This window comes from Choristoneura fumiferana, chromosome Z, assembly GCF_025370935.1.
Source record: "Choristoneura fumiferana chromosome Z, NRCan_CFum_1, whole genome shotgun sequence".
NCBI lineage: Eukaryota > Metazoa > Arthropoda > Insecta > Lepidoptera > Tortricidae > Choristoneura > Choristoneura fumiferana.
This window is the reverse complement of record NC_133472.1, coordinates 30,069,471-30,090,017: the sequence shown is the minus strand read 5'-3', so window position 1 is coordinate 30,090,017 and position 20,547 is coordinate 30,069,471. Positions and strand designations below refer to the sequence as shown.

The window sequence follows — 20,547 nt, the reverse complement described above, 5'->3', positions numbered from 1 at the left end:
ACCTTACACATATAGTATACACATATATACAAGTATTTCTCGTTTAAAGGTATTAGATAGATGAGTTGTAAAAATGGAAAATTTTATACAGGCTGTTAGAAATAATTATGACCTTTTGTGTTAACGTAGATTGAGAATAAAACCGACCAAGAGCGTGTCGTAGGGTTCCGTAGCCATTACAAAAAAATTAAGTAATATTTTTCTAAGGATTTCGTAGTTTGTACGGAATATTCCAAGTTTAGGTATGTTTTATACCTTAGGCTGCTATTTACTCTTAAACTACTAATAATTCTCAAGAAAACTTAACCGTTATAGTTTTCCTTGTAAGTTTGATATACTAACTACCATCCTGAATTTTTTCAAATTTTTCCACCCACCGGTTTAGATTTTAGAGGGGGACGCTCGATTTTAATGAAAATTTGCACTTTAAAGTTGAATATTTTGCAAACAAATCACTGAATCGAAAAATCGTTCCAGCAACCCCCTTATGGTTTTAAAAGACCTATCCAACGATACCCCACACTACATGGTTGGATGAGAAAAAAAAACACCCCCACTTTACGTCTATGGGAGGTACTCTAAAAAAATTGTTTTTGATTTTTTTATTATAACATTTTGTCGGCATAGTTTACATATATATTCGTGCAAAATTACAGCTATTGATAGTCCCTGAGCAAAGCCGTGGACGGATAGACAGACAGACAGACAGACATGGCGAAACTATAAGGGTTCCGTTTTTGCCATTTTGGCTACGGAACCCTAAAAATTAGCATTATATTCCATCTGAAATATGTACTATTTAGAATGGTACAAATCGTCCGATTTTTTTTCTTCATCTCAAATTCATACATTCACACACTATTTTGCTCCTAATTTATAATACGCAAAATTCAAAAACAGTCAATTCATGTGGACGACGAAGATAGAATTTAGACTCGTACGTGTGTATATAAAAACTTTTCATATTTAACGTTTAACGTGGGTAGTTTAGTTTTACGAGTTTTACTAATAAAATTTCCTGATTGATTTTATAAGTGTGTAATAAAATAACGATAAAAACTTTCATTTTATGTGATTTATTATATCTGATTGTAATCTAAAATCAATCTAAAACCACATGTTCTGTCCATAGTGTGCCGGTTAGTTTGAGGTACATAATAATATGTGAATCTTTTTGCTATCTTCCGATTCCAAACAACAAGAGTATACTCGTTGGCACCTTTACCTCACCGTATCTTTGACATTCAAGACGTAATTAAAACAAAATCAACACGCTGTACGACTCAGCGTGCCTACTGTTTGGGAACAGGGATAAAATATACAATACGAGTATAATTTACTCCGACTGAATTTAATATAAACAACTTTAAATTAACTGTTTTGTTGTGAACAAAATGAGAATGAGGTTACTTACTTATCCGCTGGCGTTCATGTCGTCACGGGGTGTATATGCTTTTATGTGTTTAGTTCTAAATGGTTCCCACTGGCAAAAAGCGTTATTTTTACCTCTACATTCGATGTTCTTTTTATTTTTTCAGAAGTAGGTACTTACTTAATATATTTTTCATCTCAGCACCTCAAATAGGCAGGTTTTGCTATGAGAAATCAGTGAGCAAAACCGCATATTGCTCACTCCGTGCCACAAAGTAACTTTTTAATTATTTTTTTTAAATGCTCAGTACCGTGTTGGGTCTACTCACTAAATTACAAATATTTGAACTTTACTTTGATCTGTCATTTCACTTCAACACGAAAAAAGCGAGAGATAGGATCAAATGTGTTGATTACAATCTTAAATTAATTTTTTGGTATTAAAAATATATTAATACCTAATAAATTACATGACAACGAAATATTTCCAAAATGTAAATTTTCCCGATCTTTTAATAAAGTATGCAACCTCGTTTCACGAAAGCCGCTTCTCTTGTTTTTTTTTTTAATAATAAATATTTGTTAAATTGTATGATTTTTTAACAAATCTATTTATGTTTACGTAATATAAATCTTAATAAAATTCATATTTAAAGGTAGCATTTATAAATAATTATTCGTTTATTGTCCAACCTTTTTAATGACCCCAAGATGAGGCTTTTTGCAGTACCTATTAAAAAATAAGTGTGACATTAGTACAAGATTAAATTACAATGCATGTTATGCGTATGAGATTTGTATTGTATCTACTGGACACTTTGTTATGGTTTTAAATGTGATTATTATGTTTGTTTCTTAATAATCGGATTCTATTTAAAAAAATGTGTTTGTTTTGGATTCAGGTAGGTAAATGAGGTTTTATTCTTATGTTACATTTAAATTATGTTCTCGCTGCTGAGGTGAAAAATTGTACGTGTCACACGAGACCAAAGTTTTTTTGCATCTCGTGTATAATTATGAATCCCTTGCTGTTCTCAGGATTCTAACCTAGAATCACTCGCTGACGCTCGTGATTCAATTATAGAATCCTTCGCTTTCTCGGGATTCAAAATCAACACTCACAACAAAAAACAACTTTGCTCTCTTGTTGCACAAATAACTATTTCACTTCTCATGCTTTTAAAATGTTACTTTAGTCTCTGCATATCGGGACTAAAGCCCCTTTTTATTCTCTAGGGATTAAACTATTTTTTTTATTTACGTTGGAAACCCCTAAACAGCCAACACGGTGTTTGTGAATGGCGGATTCTTAGGGCGTGGAAATAACCTCAAAATGACAACTGCAAAAAAATACACGATTTAATTTCGTGAAACAATGAATGAATACGAATATGAATCTATTCAATTATATTAAGGATTAATTCATTTTATTATGCGTAGTCCAATTAGTTTTATAATAGTTTTCAATTTTGAAACTGTTGGCTAAATATGAAAGCTTTTAAAGCGTAACTTCATAAACGGGCGTTTTAAAAAAAAAGTGTACCCTTTCCTTTTTTTGAAATTTTGGAAAAAATATGGTTTTTCCTATTCAGAATCAACAGCACAATCGATTCCGATAGTTTAAAAAAATGTCCCCAAAAAAATATCAGTTTTGCGACGTTTTTTTCATACACTCAGTATGGGCGTGAAAAAACTGACTCATAAAATGTTGTATGAAAAATGGGGATTTTTTTTAACGATTGGAATCGATTACATTTACTCTTGATTCAGAGTAGAAAAAACCAATTTTTTCCCAAAATTTCAAGAAAAAATAAAGGGTACTTACACTTTTTTTTGAAAACGCCCAACAATAAAAAAAAAAAAAACCGCGCAACAATTTTTTGTTTGCTATTTGAATTTTGAACAGATGACCTATCCATTAGTCGAGCGTACGCTTTTAAAAAGTAATATTGTAATTTTGAACAGAACATTGTTTTTTTTCTCGCATTCAAAGTGAAAAGTAGTGTTTAACGCGAGACTAAACAACCATAATGCTACTCGAACTATAGCCACCCGAGCAGAATCTCGTGTCATTATGGCTTGTTTTAGTCCCTTGTTGAACAATCTATTATTTCTGTGTATCGAATGTCATCTCATCATCATCATCACATCATCACTATCATCAGCCGGAAGACGTTCACTGCTGAACAAAGGCCTCCCGCTTAGAACGCCACAATGAACGACAACTTGTCACTTGTATCCACCGGTAGCCCGCAACTCTCACGAATATGTCGTTGCTCAAAAAGCGATACAAATAAAAAAACCACAAGTTTGTTTATCGGTTTAAAATGCCACTTTTACAATAAAAAACTTTTTTGATTTGTGTCGGTTTTGTATTTAAGCAGCGATGTGTAAATAAATCTTTCTCTCTCTCTCTCTCTCTCTCCTCTTATAATTATTTGCGTAGCGTTCGACGCTACAGTTACCAGGGCGGCATCAGACGGGGCTGGTGTTTCTGAACACGCTGGGGTGTGCCGTGGAGCTGGCGGTGGCGGGGGAGGGCACGGCGCCGGTGGAGGCGCACGGTACCGCGCTGATGGCGCCGTTGCCGCACCGCACGCTGCGCCTGCACGCCTCGTGCCCGCAGAACTGCGCCGGCCGCGCCTTGAAGCGGCACTCCGTGTCTGAAGAGCTCAAAACTGTTGCTGGATATGTAAGCGTTTTACTAAATGCTCTTTGTCAATTTTTTAGAGTTGACTTAAAAGGAAACGGGAACCCTTAAGGTTCTTGTGGGTCTGTTAAGACCTTTTTCCTCGGGAACGATTAGTTCAGTACCAAGATGAAATTCATGTGAAACACTCAGCCCTCAGGGATATTAAGTTTCTTAATTCACGTAACCAAAAGAAATAATGTTTGTTAAGACAACAAATAGTTAAGAAAAAAAATACTGAAAACCAGCGAAATGTCAAAAATCGTATTGTTTTTTTATTGAAATAGTATGAAGTAGGTACGAGCAAATTCTTTGCTAGCTTCAAAATTTATCTGATAAGCTCAGTGCACGAGCCCGACTCGCGATTTACTTTTTTTATTACGGTGAGTCTCCATATTGTAAGAGGTCAAGGCCGACTGTAGACCACCGACTAAAGACCGACTATAGATAGACTGCCAGCCAAGAGCATGATTATGTTTGTAATTTTCTTAGCTGTCTTATCCGCATAGAGTTTTTTTTACAAATGTTTCGAATTGTTAGTGTTGCTACTGTTACTTGTTAGTTGTTACTGTAGTTTACTAGTGCAGACAGCCGGCACAGCCGCTTCCGCCGCATAGAGCCGCATTCATACTGCTACTTAAAGTACCGATTAGCATAGATTAGTGATGCGGTCCTATTGGCCCTTTATAAAGGCAGATGACACAAAATTAACTTCAACTTAATATCTGGTCCAACAGTTTATGCCTGTCGTCATTGGACAAAACTCCGACGATCAATTATCGTTGTATTTTATGGATCCGAATCCATTTTCAAAGTCGCTAACAGGAAAACCAAAGCTGAAGTAAGTATTTAGAGTTATTAATTAAATAAAATAGGTACAATAATCATTATCCACTGCTTTGATTATACTATACAACACTAGATAGAGTGTCAGTAGGAAACTATGCGATTCAAAACGTCCCAACTTTTTCTTGCTTGTGTGCATGACGAACACTTGACAGCTTCATCTTACGCTCGCGTTACGTCAATCCAGTTGTCACTGTGTGCGTGCGAAATGATATAACGTAATGTCAAATCCCCTAAAATTTTGGAGAAAATTATTAGAGCGCGATAGACGCCAGTAAAAGTAATGGTTAAATGTAATCAAATAAAACTAAAAAACTGTTTATCCTCTACATACAAAATTACCTATTTATGCATACATTTGAGGACCATAATATGTTTTATTCAACAAATATTAAACTCATTAATATTACAATGAATTTTTAGTATTGGAGTTTGTTTTCCAAACAATCGATTTGATTAAGTAGCACCTAGTGCCACGAGAGTTAAATTCCTTTTTTAATCTTCAACTCTTTTCACTATCCACGAAATCTTTTCCTTAGAAATGCTCAGAGCATATGAAAGCTGATTTTACATGCAGCCAAAGGTCTTCTTTCTTTGCGACTTTTTCTAATTATGTCCACCCTTGACTTTTTTGTGATAGGATCTACAGGTATTCTGAAGACAGGTAAAAAGTATGAATCAAATTGCATGTGGTAGTTCAGTCTATCAAACTAAATATCTTTCATAATCTTGAATTGATATTAATCTCTTCGGTCTTTTGACGACCGAATAATACGAATGTTTGTTCTCGGGTCTTGGATGTTAAATATGTATTTACGTATGTGTTTATCTATATAAGTATGTTTATCCGTTGTATCCATAGTACAAGCTTTGCTTAGTTTGGGACCAAGTCAATTGGTGTCAGGTGTCCCATGATATTTATTTATTTATTTATCTTATGAACGTTTTGTACGAAACACCTGACTTTTTTGCGAATTCAGTATTGATTACATTATTAAATTAAAGTTTTATGATCTAAACTCCCACATATGTATTTGTTTACAGCTTACTTCTCAATCTCGAATAAGTACAGTATAAAAGAAAACTCAATCAGGCGATGCAAATATTCATTCAAATATCAAAAAACATTCATTAGATTCGCCATTTTCTCAAGTCGATTAAAAGTAAAAATGGTTCAGGTTGATGCGTAAAATCGATACATTTCGGCTTTGTGCCCAATACAAACTTATAAATACGATTTGGACTGAATTGTAGGGAATTTTGCACTGAGAACTGGTACCACCTATAAAAAATGACGAACAATACTAACCAAAATAATTTAATCTTTTCTTACGAAATGGTTTGGATTCTGGAGTACTTACCGATGGAAAGTCACTTTATTGGGGTTTTTTATCCTCCCTTTATAATTACGGCACACTTTTACGGCGCATTTCGTCATTTTGAGGCACTTTTGAATCGCGCGCTCCGCATACGTTGCGTACGATGTCACAACGCAGACTGATTAATGGCATATAAGCCAACAGTTGGCTTAAATTTTTTCCGAACGTCTTACTGCCGCCTAAGGTCTATCTAGGGTTGTATATAATCAAAGTTTCACTGATTGTCCACCTACGCTCTAGGTTGGAGGGATACATGTAAGTATGTTTGGGAATATGTACATACTTTACTTTACACCTATATATAAGGTAAACTACAGTAATTGGCCACGGTACAGTAATTGCCCACTTGATTTTTTTATATGAAACAACAATAATACAAATAATTTAAAGTAATGTCTAACATACTTAAATCAGAATCGTTTTCACCACTTTTTTTTGCCACACATAAGACGAGGGTAAAAACCGGCCAAGAGCATGTGGGACACGCCCGAAATAGGGTTCCGTAGCCATTGCGAAAAATTAAGTAATATTTTTCTAAGGATTTCGTATTTTGTACGGAATAGGTATTCCAAGGTTAGGTATATTTATATATACTTAGGCTGCTGTTTACTCGTACTACTAATAATTGTCAAGAAAACTTTACCGTTATAGTTTTCCTTGTAAGTTTGATTATTATACTTACTACCATCCTGAATTTTTTCAAATTTTTCCACCCACCGGTTTAGATTTTAGAGAGGGCGGGGGGGACGCTCGATTTTAATGAAAATTTGCACTTTAAAGTTGAATATTTTGCAAACAAATCACTGAATCGAAAAATCGTGTTAGCAAACCCCTAATGGTTTTAAAATACCTACCAACGATACCCCACACTACAAGGTTTTATGAGGAAAAAAAATCACCCCCACTTTACGTCTATGGGAGGTACAGATTTTTTTTTTGTACCATTTTGTCGGCATAGTTTACATATATATTCGTGCAAAATTACAGCTTTGTAGCATTGATAGTCCCTGAGCAAAGCCGCGGACGGACAGATAGAGAGACATGGCGAAACTAGAAGGGTTCCGTTTTTGCCATTTTGGCTACGGAACCCTAAAAAGAGATGGTGAATGCGATCGCGAACGTCAGCGCGTTAGACAATACGATCTCTGAAGCCCTGTTTGGTATTACATGTAAATGATGCTATTACTATCCAATGATATTTATTACTAGTAAATTTTAAAGTTCTTATCATTTAGTATTCACTCAATTGTACAACTTTTACAGTATATAATTATTATTTATTATTATGTAGGTATTGCTCTTCGTGTACCTAATAAAACCTTAATTTGTTCGTTTCCTGTTTTTATACTCTTACCTTATTAAACCTTCCACATGTACAGTCAAGTGCAAAAATAAGTATCTATTCGAACCACTCAAAAATATGTTACTATTTACGGCCTTTTTGCGTCGGAATAAGAGTCTGTGGTCCTTATTTTTACCCGACTGCGAAGAAGGAGGGTTATTGAAACTTTGAATAAGTTCATATTTTTACACTTGACTGTACATCCTTTTTTAGGGTTCCGTAGTCAACTAGGAACCCTTATAGTTTCGCCATGTCTGTCTGTCTGTCTGTCTGTCTGTCCGCGGGTAAGCTCAGAGACCGTTAGTACTAGAAAGCTGTAATTTGGTATGAATATATCATCGATAGGTATATATGTACTAACGTACTAGATATCGCGATCCGAACACTCATTCTGTTCCACTGCTTTGATCAGTTGAAGGTACAACGGACTTTAGTATGACTTTGACATTCATGAGCGACGGACGGACTAATTTTTCATTGAGACTCGGAATGTAACCGTGAAGCTGCACGTAAGTAACAATTCACTACTCAAGTAAGTAAAATTACATGTTGTTCAAGTGATTAAGCAGCTAATAATATTGTAATACCTAGCACAAGAAAAACATTTTTTTAAATAAAAGTCACGTCATCTTACAGTCATAGACTAAAACATGCAGACGTTCCCATTCAAAATTGGTTGTAGGTAAAAAATTGTGACTGAACTTGAATGACAATTCGTTTAATTGCTTTATTTTTGAATATTTATTTTATGTTCTTTCTTTTAGTCTAAATAATATCATTTTTTTTGAAACAAAAAAGATTGTCGCGTAAAGACACAGCAGGGCTACTACGAAACTCGAAACTCGAAGTTCGTGTCGTGCGGTCCTTCTGACACTTATACTGTTTAATACAAGAGCGAGAGCGACCGCACGACACGAACTTCGAGTTTCGAGCTTCGAGTTTCGTAGTAGCCCTGCAGGAGGCTCGAATTCAAATCCCTTCCGGCATTCCGAAAATCATATTCGCTTTTAAAAAAAATCTGAAATTTCGTTGAGCAAGCATACATTGCTAATAAAAAGCAAAAAAACATATATAATATTAGTACACCAGTTTTGACTATTTTAGGGCTCCGGCAAATTTTTAATTTTCCAGTAAGGGGTTCCATTGCGATGAAGGTTGAGAACTGCTGAATTACGGGTTTCAATTACATTTCTACTGTTTCAGGTTTTTCAAAACCTCATTCACTATCTGTCTATTTATTAAGATCTTTTCTTTCAATTGTTTAAAAATTGCATTTACAAGTTTCCGTTTTTTTTTCGAATAAATCTATTTTGCATCTGAGAATTATAATTTTGTAGGTAAAATAGCTGTGTCACTTCTGCGGTGTATAATCTATATAGCGATGACGTCTTGTGACAATCCGGTATTTGAACATATTGTTGACATGAAAAGTATTGTCTATCGGTAGAATATAAGTCAATGGAATATACATATCAGTCGCGCCGACAGTGGTACAATAAAAAAAGGTAAAAACATTTTTTTAGGGTTCCTACAGTCAATTGGAAAAATTATGAACTTAATGAAAGTTTCAAAAATATGTGCCACAGACTTTTATTCCGACGCAATAAGGCCGTAGTAAAATATTTATTTTTGCACTGTACCTCCCATGGACATAAAGTGAGGTGTTTTTTTTTCTCGTATCGTTGGATAGGTTTTTTAAAACCACTGTTGGGTGGAAAAATTTGAAAAAATTCTGAATGGTAGTAAATATATCAAATTTACAAGGAAAATTATAGCGGCTAAGATTGCTTGAGAATTATTAGTACTTAGTTGAAATTAGTACGTAAACATAAATTATTACAACTAGTTATTGGATTTATGAAGTACTTATATATTTTGTAGCAAATTTATCAAATAGTAGTAGTTTAGTAGTTTAAGAGTAAATAGCCAGCCTAAGGTATAAAATACGACGAGTATACCTAAACTTGGAAGATTCCGTACACAATACGAAATTGTTAGAAAAATATTATTTAATTTATTCGTAATGGCTACGGAACCCTATCCTGGGCGTGTCCGACACGCTCTTGGCCGGTTATTATTGCTTTATAATTGTATTTTTCAGAGTGGTATATGTGGGAGATACGGGCCCAAACAAGAATGTGTCCATTACCATAGAGACGGACAAGCGACTAAGCGACATTTACTATGTGTCGGACGCGCCCATCGACCATATTGGCGAGTCGGCCTACATGTGCTTGCAGCCTGGCAAGTACGTCGTTTTGTCTAAGTTTGAGGCATACAGTCAGTTGTAGAGAGAAATAATTTCCCACTGAGGCTTTACCAAACTAGAGTTTATCCTTAGAATATAGAATAAGCCAGAAACAGTGTATTCTTGTCTGTTATTGAAGATACACGTTGTGACCGTTTGTCTTTTAGGGGATGAATGTACCTACTTATCGCATCCTCAAACTTTGGATACACTTTTCATAGTACGGGAAGAGTGTAACGGTTTTTTCGGAAAACGTGTTTAACACACATCAGTTAATAGGAAACCTAAGTGGTATAATTAGGAATGTTTAAGAGGCGCTGATGATCTTGATCATTCAGAGTGTATCTACCTACCTAATCACTGGCGTGAAACGATAATTTTTGTAAGGCAACCCGGAGAGTGAGAAAAGTGCTAAGTGCAAAAATATGTATCAATTCGAAGCACGGCCTTACTTATTAGTTTCGTTAGAATAAGAGTTATAAAGTAAACTTTTTGGTACCTTATTCGATAGTAATCGAGTTGTTACGTCGCCACGCTACTGGTGCCTTCTATTAAAACCTGTGCATAAATGACGTGTAATGATGATGATGTACTGTGATGTACGTACAGCTAAATCTTCTCAAAAACTTGTTAAGTATCGTAAAGGTTTAAAACATCGAACTTAAATGGGTTCGTAAAAAAACGAACTTGTTTGTTGTTTCTTCGTTCTACGGAGCACTAAGTTTCATTTCCTCTTTGAAGCCTTATTTTGAAGAGAGTACAAACACTCAAACGTGAAAAGTATTCGACGCGAGATAGAAATAGCACTTGTACTTAAAACTCTTTTAAATACGTTTGGCGCATTGCATTTAGAATTTGCAAAAGTTACCGGATTCAATCTGCACCGGAACGGTGCAATACAGACTCTTGTCCGAGTTAAACGGAATAACACAAAGGACACAAAGCCATTGTTAAACTTAAGTTAATTTCAAATTAACCTGTCGCAAAGTTGTCAAAGTAAACGTTCACCTTTGTAAATGGTCATAAAGATAATTAGTTTTGTAACGGTTTTAATCCTTTATAGTACTTACTATAATTTTGCTGTACCTATAGGTATTTGAAAAAATAATAATATGTCATAATCTATAAAACATGAGAAGTAAATATGTTTTCTTAATATTTAATTTTAATAAAAAGGGAGTAGAAAATTAAAATCTAAATCACCCCTATTTCCCCAATTTGTGACCGTTTTTAACCGACCTCAAAAAATGGAGGAGGTTATAAATTCTTTTAATGTTATTAGTTAGTTAGGTTATAAGTTTTTTTATAATGTTTGTTACCTCAGAACTAAGTCATTTATGAACCGATAAGAAAAAACTTTTTTCGTTCGTTTAGGAATGCCTTCAATTAGGTCCCATAAGCACCAAATGAACTCTTCAAAAGTTGTAGGGACACCTGTGGTAATTTGGATATATTTAGTAGTAACTCGTGAATTTGCATTTGAAAATCACCATTTGGTAAAGTGGACTGATGATGAAGACCACATTTGACCAACGGAGCTACTACCTACTCAATGACAAGTGTACCTACTTGGGTTAAATTTCAATTACTTTAACACAGTTGCTAAGCAATTTATGCTATCGTAATGCATATTATGGTGAAATGGAACGGATGGTGAAGCACCAGGACTCCTTAATAATACACGTATCTGCTTCGGAAAAGCGATCTTTCGAAAAAGGTGACGAGCAGTTGATATTAAACTATTATATCTTAGATTATTTACACTAAAAAGCGTGAAAAAAAATTATAACAAAAAATTTAATCGACTACAAAAAACCATGAAATAATTTTCTACCAGTCTGAAGTCGATGCCTCAGCACGAGCCAGCAGGAGTGATTGAAGCCCAACGTAACGATGGAAGTGAGGTAGACGTCTATAGGTCCACTCCTGGTGGCTCGTGCTGAGGCACCGACTTCAGACTGGTAGAAAATTATTTTCATGGTTTTTTGTACTCGGTTCAATTTTATAATTTTCTATACACTACCCCATTCGCTTAACTTACTCCGTGAAGGCGAAACTCTTTGCCTCTACATCGCCTTTGGCTCCGCTAAGAAGGCCCCTGTTAAAGCCCTTACTTCCCCTGTCACGTCTACCTCTGCCTCCGTTTATTCTTCTGCACACATTTGGGGAGTTCTACGAGCAACAGCGGACATCCTACTGCTGATATGCTGATGATGACATACTTGATACAGACGCGCTCACACTTTCTACAAGCATTTCTCTTTCTACTACCACCTTAGGTAGCGTGCTCAAAAATAGCTGGACGGTCGATTAGCTAGCATTGCTGTGACTGTAACAGTACCTTAAGTTTCAAAACAGCTGTGGTATACTCGTACCTACCTAGTTTAAAGCGCTAGCTATAAAATGCGGTATATAATCCTACGGAGTGTAGCAACACAGCTCTATAATACTTCCAGTTCCTTGTTTTAAGATAGCGTCCATTAAATTTTGTTCAAGCTCTTGCTTACCAACAGAAAATAAATTGTTTTGTTTTGGTGATTTGATGGCATAACAATAAGATGACGATTCCACTTATTTTATCGATCGAGCTCGACCTTTGTATCGCTAGCTTGTGTCCTACACATGGGCCTCCTATAACACGGTCATGGTGTTGATTAAGCACTTCACAACATTTCATTTAAGTACTTGGTCCAATCAATTTATGTTGAAATTAAACTTTAACAGAAAATCTAATGTAGAAATGTGAGCCCGGCGCTCTTTAAGTTAAAACTATGTATGACCTCTATAAGTACTTCATCAGACACATGTATGTGATTTTTTTTTTATTGTTTAGGATTTGCCTTCCTTTAAGTCGATAATGCACCCCCTTTCTATTACCAATACCAACTACACTGAAGAGTAAAAATAGCGGTTCATTTTGCATCGAAACTTTCATTTATAACCGGATAGCCAAGTGGCTAGATAACCTGACTACGAAGCTTGAGGTTACGGATTCGATCTCTTGTAGTGTGAACTGCGCCATATTTTGCATTGCGCTCTCCCATTATATGTCATATATATAGTCGGGGCAGATATTTATATGAAAAATACGAATGTTTGTTCTCGATTCTTGGATATTTTATATTTAAGTATGTATGTATCTATTTAATATTATTTAACTGATGCTTGTTACCCATATAGCAAGCTTTGCTTACTTTGGGGCTAGATGAATTAGTGTCATGTGTCCCGTGATATTTATTTTATTTATTAACCTACTTCAAAAAAAGGGGGGTAATCAATTCGGTTGTATTTTTTTGCTGGCTTGTACCTACTGAGGCACCGACTTTATACTGGTAGAAAATTATTTCCCAGGGTTTTTTGTAGTTGGTGCAATATTTTGTTATATTTTTTTTATTAAGTTTGAAGTGGCGTGCTGAGAGCGCAGACGGGGAGTTGAGCGGCGCGGGGTCGGCGGCGCTGCGCGCGGGCGGCGTGTACGTGCTTTGCCTGCGCGAGCGCCTGGGCCGCCTGGACGGCGCCGCGCTGCATGCGCCCAACCCGCCCAATGAACTGCAGCTCGCGTGGATCGTGCCCCAGTACCTCCTCGTCTCAGTCGCTGAGATCATGTTCGCTGTCTCCGGACTCGAGTTCTCTTTTACACAGGTTTTTACAAGCTTTTCTTTAGCTTGCCCTGTTTATTAATTTATTTGCTTGGGTGAAATCTTGGATGCTAAAGTTGACCCTCTTCCAGCAGTGCAATTGACTTGAAATTTGACATACTTATGTAAATTTGGTGACAATACAATAATCTGGTAGTGACATCTTGGTGGTCCTGCTAGGATCGTCTCCGCAGTAGGGAACTCCTCAATGGTTAATAGTACCGACTTGAAATTTGGTACGGATATGCAGTTTAAATAACAATGCAAGTACAGCCAACAAAAAGTACAGTCAACAAAAAAGCTTGTATTAAGATTGAAACTTTGAACAGAGACTTTTTAGCGTAATGACATGACATACATAACCTCCGCTAACCTGCGCGGGTGCTTGGCGCGGTCGCCAGAACTTACTCGTCTCAATCCTTAAGGTTGTCATGTAGGTTGTGATCATAAATTTTCTTGTAAATGAGAGTTTCTATATTTTTCAGTTATGTTGTTATTGACAGTTTCATTCTGTATATCCTCTTTATAATATTAGTACAGAGAATAAATAGTATTTAGTAAGTTTTTTGCAATTCAAAAATACAGTAAGCATTTATTACAAAAATAATTTAGTCAAATAACTCGCCCCTCTCCATTCCCGGCGCAAAGGTGCCCAGCCCATAACGCTCACGGCATTACCACGTTGACTAGCTATGGACAGCCTTTGCACCAGAAATGACTCGGAGCGAGGATCAATCTGTATATTAAAATTTATTTTCTTATACATATACATATCTGTCTTTTTGGTGCAGGCACCGAAGAGCATGAAAACCATAACCATAGCTGCGTGGTACGTGTCAGTTGCCTTTGGAAATTTGATTGTGATTCTCGTCGCCCAAACCAAGATTTTTGAATCTAGGGTAAGTATTTAATTTTTCTTTATTTTTTCATAATGATTCGTTATTTTCCACTTTCAAAAGTATCTGAACAGGTGTTTTCGTCATTAACAATATGCTCGTGTTCAGATATGTAGAAGCAGTCACGAGTGTTGATGAGGTCGACTGTACCCAATTAGGTCATACGGTATGGCCCACACCTAATGAAGATGGGAAATTTTACGTGAAATCCTTCACAGATAATTTTATAATAATCTCTGTCAGATTATTAGTTCCTAGTACGACAATTGCAGCAAAAAGGTTCGATTGTGATGCGCCATTTCTAATGACTTAGTTATTGCTGGATTTGTTTGTCAGGCCACAGAGTTCTTCGTGTACGCTGCCGTGTTAACCGTGGCCATGTTGATCTTCCTCAAAATGGCCCAAGGCTACCGCCCCCGCAGCATCGAGAGCGACAATTCCTCGGTGGAAAGCGTCCCGTTATTACATCACAAATCCAAGGTTAGTGTTTCATACACTTAACATCAATTGGTAACACAAAACAAGTGTTGTGTTACCAATAGGTATTTTTGCGTATTACGCTACTATAGTAATTTTATCTCATGACTTAGTCTGCCATGAATTCGTTTATTACGCTCCCGTTCCCAAGGGAGTAATTTTTTCGTGATAAAAGGTATCCTATTTTTACAAGCTTTTATTTAACTTGCACTGTATGTATGTATGTTGTATGGACGAAATATTGCAACTGAATTTTAGCCCTCTTCCAGTATATAGTACTTCCAGTATGTATATTGACTTGAAATTTGGCATACTTATGTAAGTCCGGTGACAATAAGTAAATTAATCTAGTAGGTAGTAAAATTCTGGTAGTCCGGCCAGGATAGTCTCCGCAGGATGGAACTTTTCAGTTAATGGTATCGACTGGTACGAAAATGTAGTTTGGATGACTATTTAAGTATTTACAGTCACCAAATATACAATCCGCAAAAAAGCTTGTATTAAAAATGAATTATTTAACAAGAACTTTAATTATTTATTCTGGCCTTTTGATACGATGTATGCAAAATTTTAAGGCAATCAGTTCAGTAGTTAAGGCGTAAAATCGGAACAAACAAGCAAAGAATAAACAGGTAAGTATCCAATAATTAGCGAGGATGCAGTTTTTTTTTTCAATTAAAAAATATGGTTGATTATACTGCCCGTACACAAGACTGCCGTTCTTGCCGGAATATTTGAGTATGCTATCGTTTAACTTTAAGAGCAACGGAGATGCAAACTTTAATAGCGAAGTGTATAAATAAAGAGTTTTTCGTAAAGAACTCTATATAAGGTCTGGAATAGCAGTAAATGAAATCATTGAAATATGTTTCTCTCGAATGATAGTGTGGTACCTATATAATATGAACGCTTAAAGTTATCTATTGGTTTGCGACGGTCTTAACTAGAAATTCAAAGCTACGACGTCATGGGAAATTCAATAGGAACGGTGAACAAGATGAAGTCTGCTTCCTTTTGCTCTACCTCTGTTCCTATTTGACGACCGGATGGCCAAGTGGTTAGAGAACCTGACTACGAAACTTGAGGTTCTGGGTTCGATTTCCGGCCGGGGCAGATATTTGTATGAATAATACGAATGTTTGTTTTCAGTGCTTGGGTGTGTAATATGTATTTAAGTATGTATTTATCTATATAAGTAAGTTTATCTGTTGCCTAGTATCCAATAGTACTGCTTTGCTTAGATTGGGACTAGGTCAATCGGTTGGTATAATGTTTTAGACTATCGCGGTTATTACTAATTTTATGATTTGGGGGTTTTTGTTCCGCGTACCTTGATTTTAGAGAAGCTCGATATTTCGGCACAGTTACATGCGCCATGATCACGAGACGACTGGCCAAAGTTACGAAATACTTACTTAATGATAGGTAAGTAAATCATAAAATTAGGTCAATAGGTGTCCAGTGTTCCATGATCTTATTGTATTATTTCAGTCTCAAACGATTAAATATGAATGTTTAAATGACAATTATTAGGTATACGAGTACATACCTAAAGCGGGTGCACCTCCTGAGCGCATAGCCGTTCATAATCGTTGAAAGATCGCTGGGCGAGCTCAGAGTTTTTTTGATAGTTTTTTTTTGGTCGCAACAAAGAGCCTTTCATATTTTAGTTTAAAGTTAAAGTGCGTAAATTATTAGATCGCCGCATTTTAATTAAAATTAGCGAATTTTAATAAAGTTCCAAAATTAGATCGTGAATCATTCATTGTATGGTGAATACCCTTGCAAATTTTCGATCAAGCGTGATCAAGCCTATAAATTTAGCGGTAGAAATTATGGAATCTAAAGTAATAAGCAATAAACACAAAATTTTCACATTTATAACATTGTGTGTAGTAGGATTTTGCGCCTTCGAAATTCAATCTTCACCTGTTTTCATGGGCAGGTGATATCGGTGCATTCTCTCTCGACGAAGAGCACGCGCGCGTACAGCGCTGGGTCGGCGAGCGACGGCAGCGCCGCCTCCTGCCTGGGCCGCATGGAGCGCGCGCGCGGCTGGCCGGAGCGCGCGCGCGTGCACCTGGCCACGCCTAGCACCAGCGACGCGCACGACACCACTCTAGCGCACCACTAAAAAAGGACAACGGTGCGGTATTGCCTACCCACAAGTGGTACAGTCACAACAAGAGCAGTACCTATAATATCTGATACGACTCTATTTCTAGGACTTGTCAGATATTTTACACGCTCCGCTGTGGCTATATACAAGTGTCTTTACACCCCTAAACTGAATTATGTGCATTACAAGTTACAACCATTTACTTTTTAATTGGACTGACGAGTCAAAGGAACGATGATATCGGCACGGCGGCAGCACGTAGGTACGGCTCCAGGAATGCGCACTCATCTCGCTACGCCAAATGACGACACCAATGCTAGTGAACCTCTTAATTGACCGAAGCGCGCTAACTTTTCAATCTCTGACTTATTTTTAACAGGTTCCCTGACCCGAAGCAACATGCAGCGTTCTTTTTATACGTCCCCATCTTAATTAATGATAAAGTAATGTTATATCCCCAATGTACCTAATGCCGCCTAAATGTGGTTCAAGAATAAAAATAATATAGGTACCTAATATAATACGTAATAAAATTTATTATTTTATCGAAAGAACAACTATATTATCTACATCACTGGCCATGACATGAGGCACATGTGCCTCATGGGACAGGGAGCCTGTTAACTAAAGACACTAATGTTATTATTTTGTAGGTTTGTGCTATAACTGTTTTGTAAGAGTTACTATGAAGTTTTTTTATCACCATATGTATGCACTAAAAATGCTTTGACGGCATTGTATTGCATTTATTTTAGTGGCTATGCAAGCCAATATGGATTACTTTTTTCTTTTCATACTAATATTTTCAATTTTTGTACTGCTAAAGGAATAATAACGAACTAACTGGGAACTAACTCGGAATAATATAGTGATTATTTAATTGAACTTATATTGCACGCCGAGCTGGCTCGATTCGGTTATTTATCACGACGATTTTAGAATGTATACAGGGTGTTTGATAGGTCATGTATCTCAAATGACTAGGGCGAGTAAGTAGGTCATTCTTGCAACACATTTTGGGACAAGTTAACACTCGGGCCGCCCATGTTTTTTTTTAAATATTTTCCAAAATTTCACAATTTTGTTTGTAATTTTTTTCATGTGATATCTATAATGTGTTTTTTTTTGTCTCAAAGGTACCTACATATTCTATTAAAATCTTATTTTCATTTGAATAGTAGGTACCTATATAAAAAATAATTTGGGCCAACGAATTATGTAATGCAGAAAATCAAAATTGACAAGCATAATAATAAGAAAGCAATAATATAATTGCTATAGCACAGGGTTTCTCAAACTTATGGCTCCACGTACCCCTGTTAAAGTTTCTACACGACAGCGAACCCCTACCTATAACAAATATAGGTAAGAATCGTCTTGCCAACGAAAATACAAACTAAAACAAACAACAACAAATAACAAACAAATAAGTAACAAATTTGGAGTTGAAATAAAAAATACAAAAAGACTCCAAAAACCAATCTTAATCATCTTGGCAGTCTTGCAGCCATCATCACGTAAACCTTGTCGCGAACCCCCTACCGTCGAATAGCGAACCCCTAGGGGTTTGCGTACCCCACTTTGAGAAACCCTGCTATAGCATAATAAATAAGAAGGCAGAAAATCCGCAGACCTACTATGAACATAAATGAACTACGCTAAAAAGTGGAAAACATGCTACTTTACTTTATGTTACTTAGCGAATAGGGCTTATTAGGCAAAGTAGTGCATGAATCAATAAATTATCTAAATGAAAATAAGATTAAAAAAACTCTTTTGTGCTGTCACATTAAAATAAGGTAGGCAAACAAAATGGCGACCTTTTGGAAAATACCCAAAAAAATAATAATAAAATGTGTGGGGCCCGCCCATGGGTCCCGATCCCGATAAGTGATAATGGGGATTCCCCATGGGGGTTTGAAAAATTTAGAAACGCTTGAAACTTTTTATATCAATAGGAATAACCTTTCTAATTAACAGAAATAAATATCAGATTTGTAAGTAGCATCAATTAATTTTAAAAAACGAAAGAGTTTTCTTACCGCCAAATTACGACAGTCCGGTCAGTTACGGGTTGTTCGATCGATAGTCCAAAATAAAAAACATTAAAAAAGAATTTATATGTCTTTGACTCGATTGTTTTGACAGGTGACACTCTTTACCGGGCCGAATAATACTGACATGGAAATACCGACCCTGTTTTTCATGTAGGTACACGCCCATAGAAACTGCAGGGCTACTCCGAAACTCGAAACTCGAAATTCGTATCGTGCGGTCCCTCTCGCTCTCGTATTAAATAGTATAAGTGTCAGAGGGACCGCACGACACGAACTTCGAGTTTCGAGTTTCGGAGTAGCCCTGCTGACATGAGCTTAAAGTAAACTCTAAAAAGCGGTAAAGAAAACTCTTTCATTTTTTTAAACTAATTGATGCTACTTAAAAATCTGATATTTTTTTCTGATAATTAGAAAGGTTATTCCTATAGATAAAAAAAGTTTCAAGCGTTTCTAAACGTTTCATCCATTCCCCATTGTCCCAAAAAGTGTTGCAAGTGACTCTACCTCTCCTTAGTAATTTAGCACACAACCTGCCGAACAACCTGTATTGTCTTTGCCGGTGCTCGATATAGCGTGGTGCAGGCATTCAAGCGTCATAACCACGTTTACATGTTGAAACAGATAGTAATTTGTACCAACTCTAGTATCCGAAATACCGATGTAGATAGAAATTCGACAACGAAAGAAGTAGTTGTTGAAGTAATACATACCTGCAGGGCTACTACGAAACTCAAAACTCGAAGTTCGTATCGTACCGTCTCTCTCGCTTTCGTATTAAATAGTATAAATTTCAGAGGGACCGCACGACACGAACTTCGAGTTTCGAGTTTCGTAGTACCTAGCCCTGCTGTGCTTGAACGTGGTAATAATTTAATATGTTCCTGTTACACTATTTCTGCGTGCTTCTGATCTTTAATATGTTCCTGTTACACTATTTCTGCGTGCTTCTGATCTTTTTTCCTGTAGTTAAAAAAGTAGGTAAATTTCGTAAACAGCGTAGCACATCACTATGTACTCGTACTTAATAAAACCAAATTGGTTTCTCTGTAATGTAATTAAAGTTTTTAGTAGCTATACATGAATTTAGTAAAAAATCTTTATTGACGTTTAGTTGCTTAAGACGAATGTTAATACCTAATTATTTAGTGATAATTTATGTCTATACTTTTCTTAATACCTATTACATACATTAAGTCTTACAAACTTTACACATTTAAAAATAGATGTTCCACACAGTAATTTTCCTTAAATATGTAGATACCTACTTAATAGGATTTGAATATAATAATAAAGGTTACAACCAATTTTACGTGACTTTTATTAAAAAACAAACATTAATTGAGAGAGAGAGAGAGAGAGAGAGATATGAAAAGGTTGTCGAACTGGTTCCCTTCCTTTCAACATAAAAAGAACTGAGATCTTACATAATTATTATATTATATTATTATTATTAGCCTCGGCAATGTCGCTACTCCTTTAGTCGTT

At 36.1% G+C, this 20,547-nt stretch overlaps 1 protein-coding gene across 2 annotated transcripts in view; it reads left to right on the top strand.

Moving 5' to 3' along the window:
- LOC141433896 (solute carrier family 15 member 2-like) overlaps positions 1 to 20,286 on the top strand; it is a 31,458-nt gene extending 11,172 nt beyond the window's left edge. For both annotated transcript variants that reach the window (XM_074096020.1, XM_074096010.1), the window contains 7 exons: positions 3,818 to 4,063; positions 4,798 to 4,901; positions 9,729 to 9,875; positions 13,274 to 13,517; positions 14,305 to 14,412; positions 14,746 to 14,889; positions 16,832 to 20,286. In XM_074096020.1, the coding sequence (XP_073952121.1) occupies positions 3,818 to 4,063; positions 4,798 to 4,901; positions 9,729 to 9,875; positions 13,274 to 13,517; positions 14,305 to 14,412; positions 14,746 to 14,889; positions 16,832 to 17,020 (1,182 nt within the window). In that variant the 3' untranslated portion in view covers positions 17,021 to 20,286. The remainder of the gene's footprint in view (positions 1 to 3,817; positions 4,064 to 4,797; positions 4,902 to 9,728; positions 9,876 to 13,273; positions 13,518 to 14,304; positions 14,413 to 14,745; positions 14,890 to 16,831) is intronic.
- Positions 20,287 to 20,547: the final 261 nt, after the last annotated feature.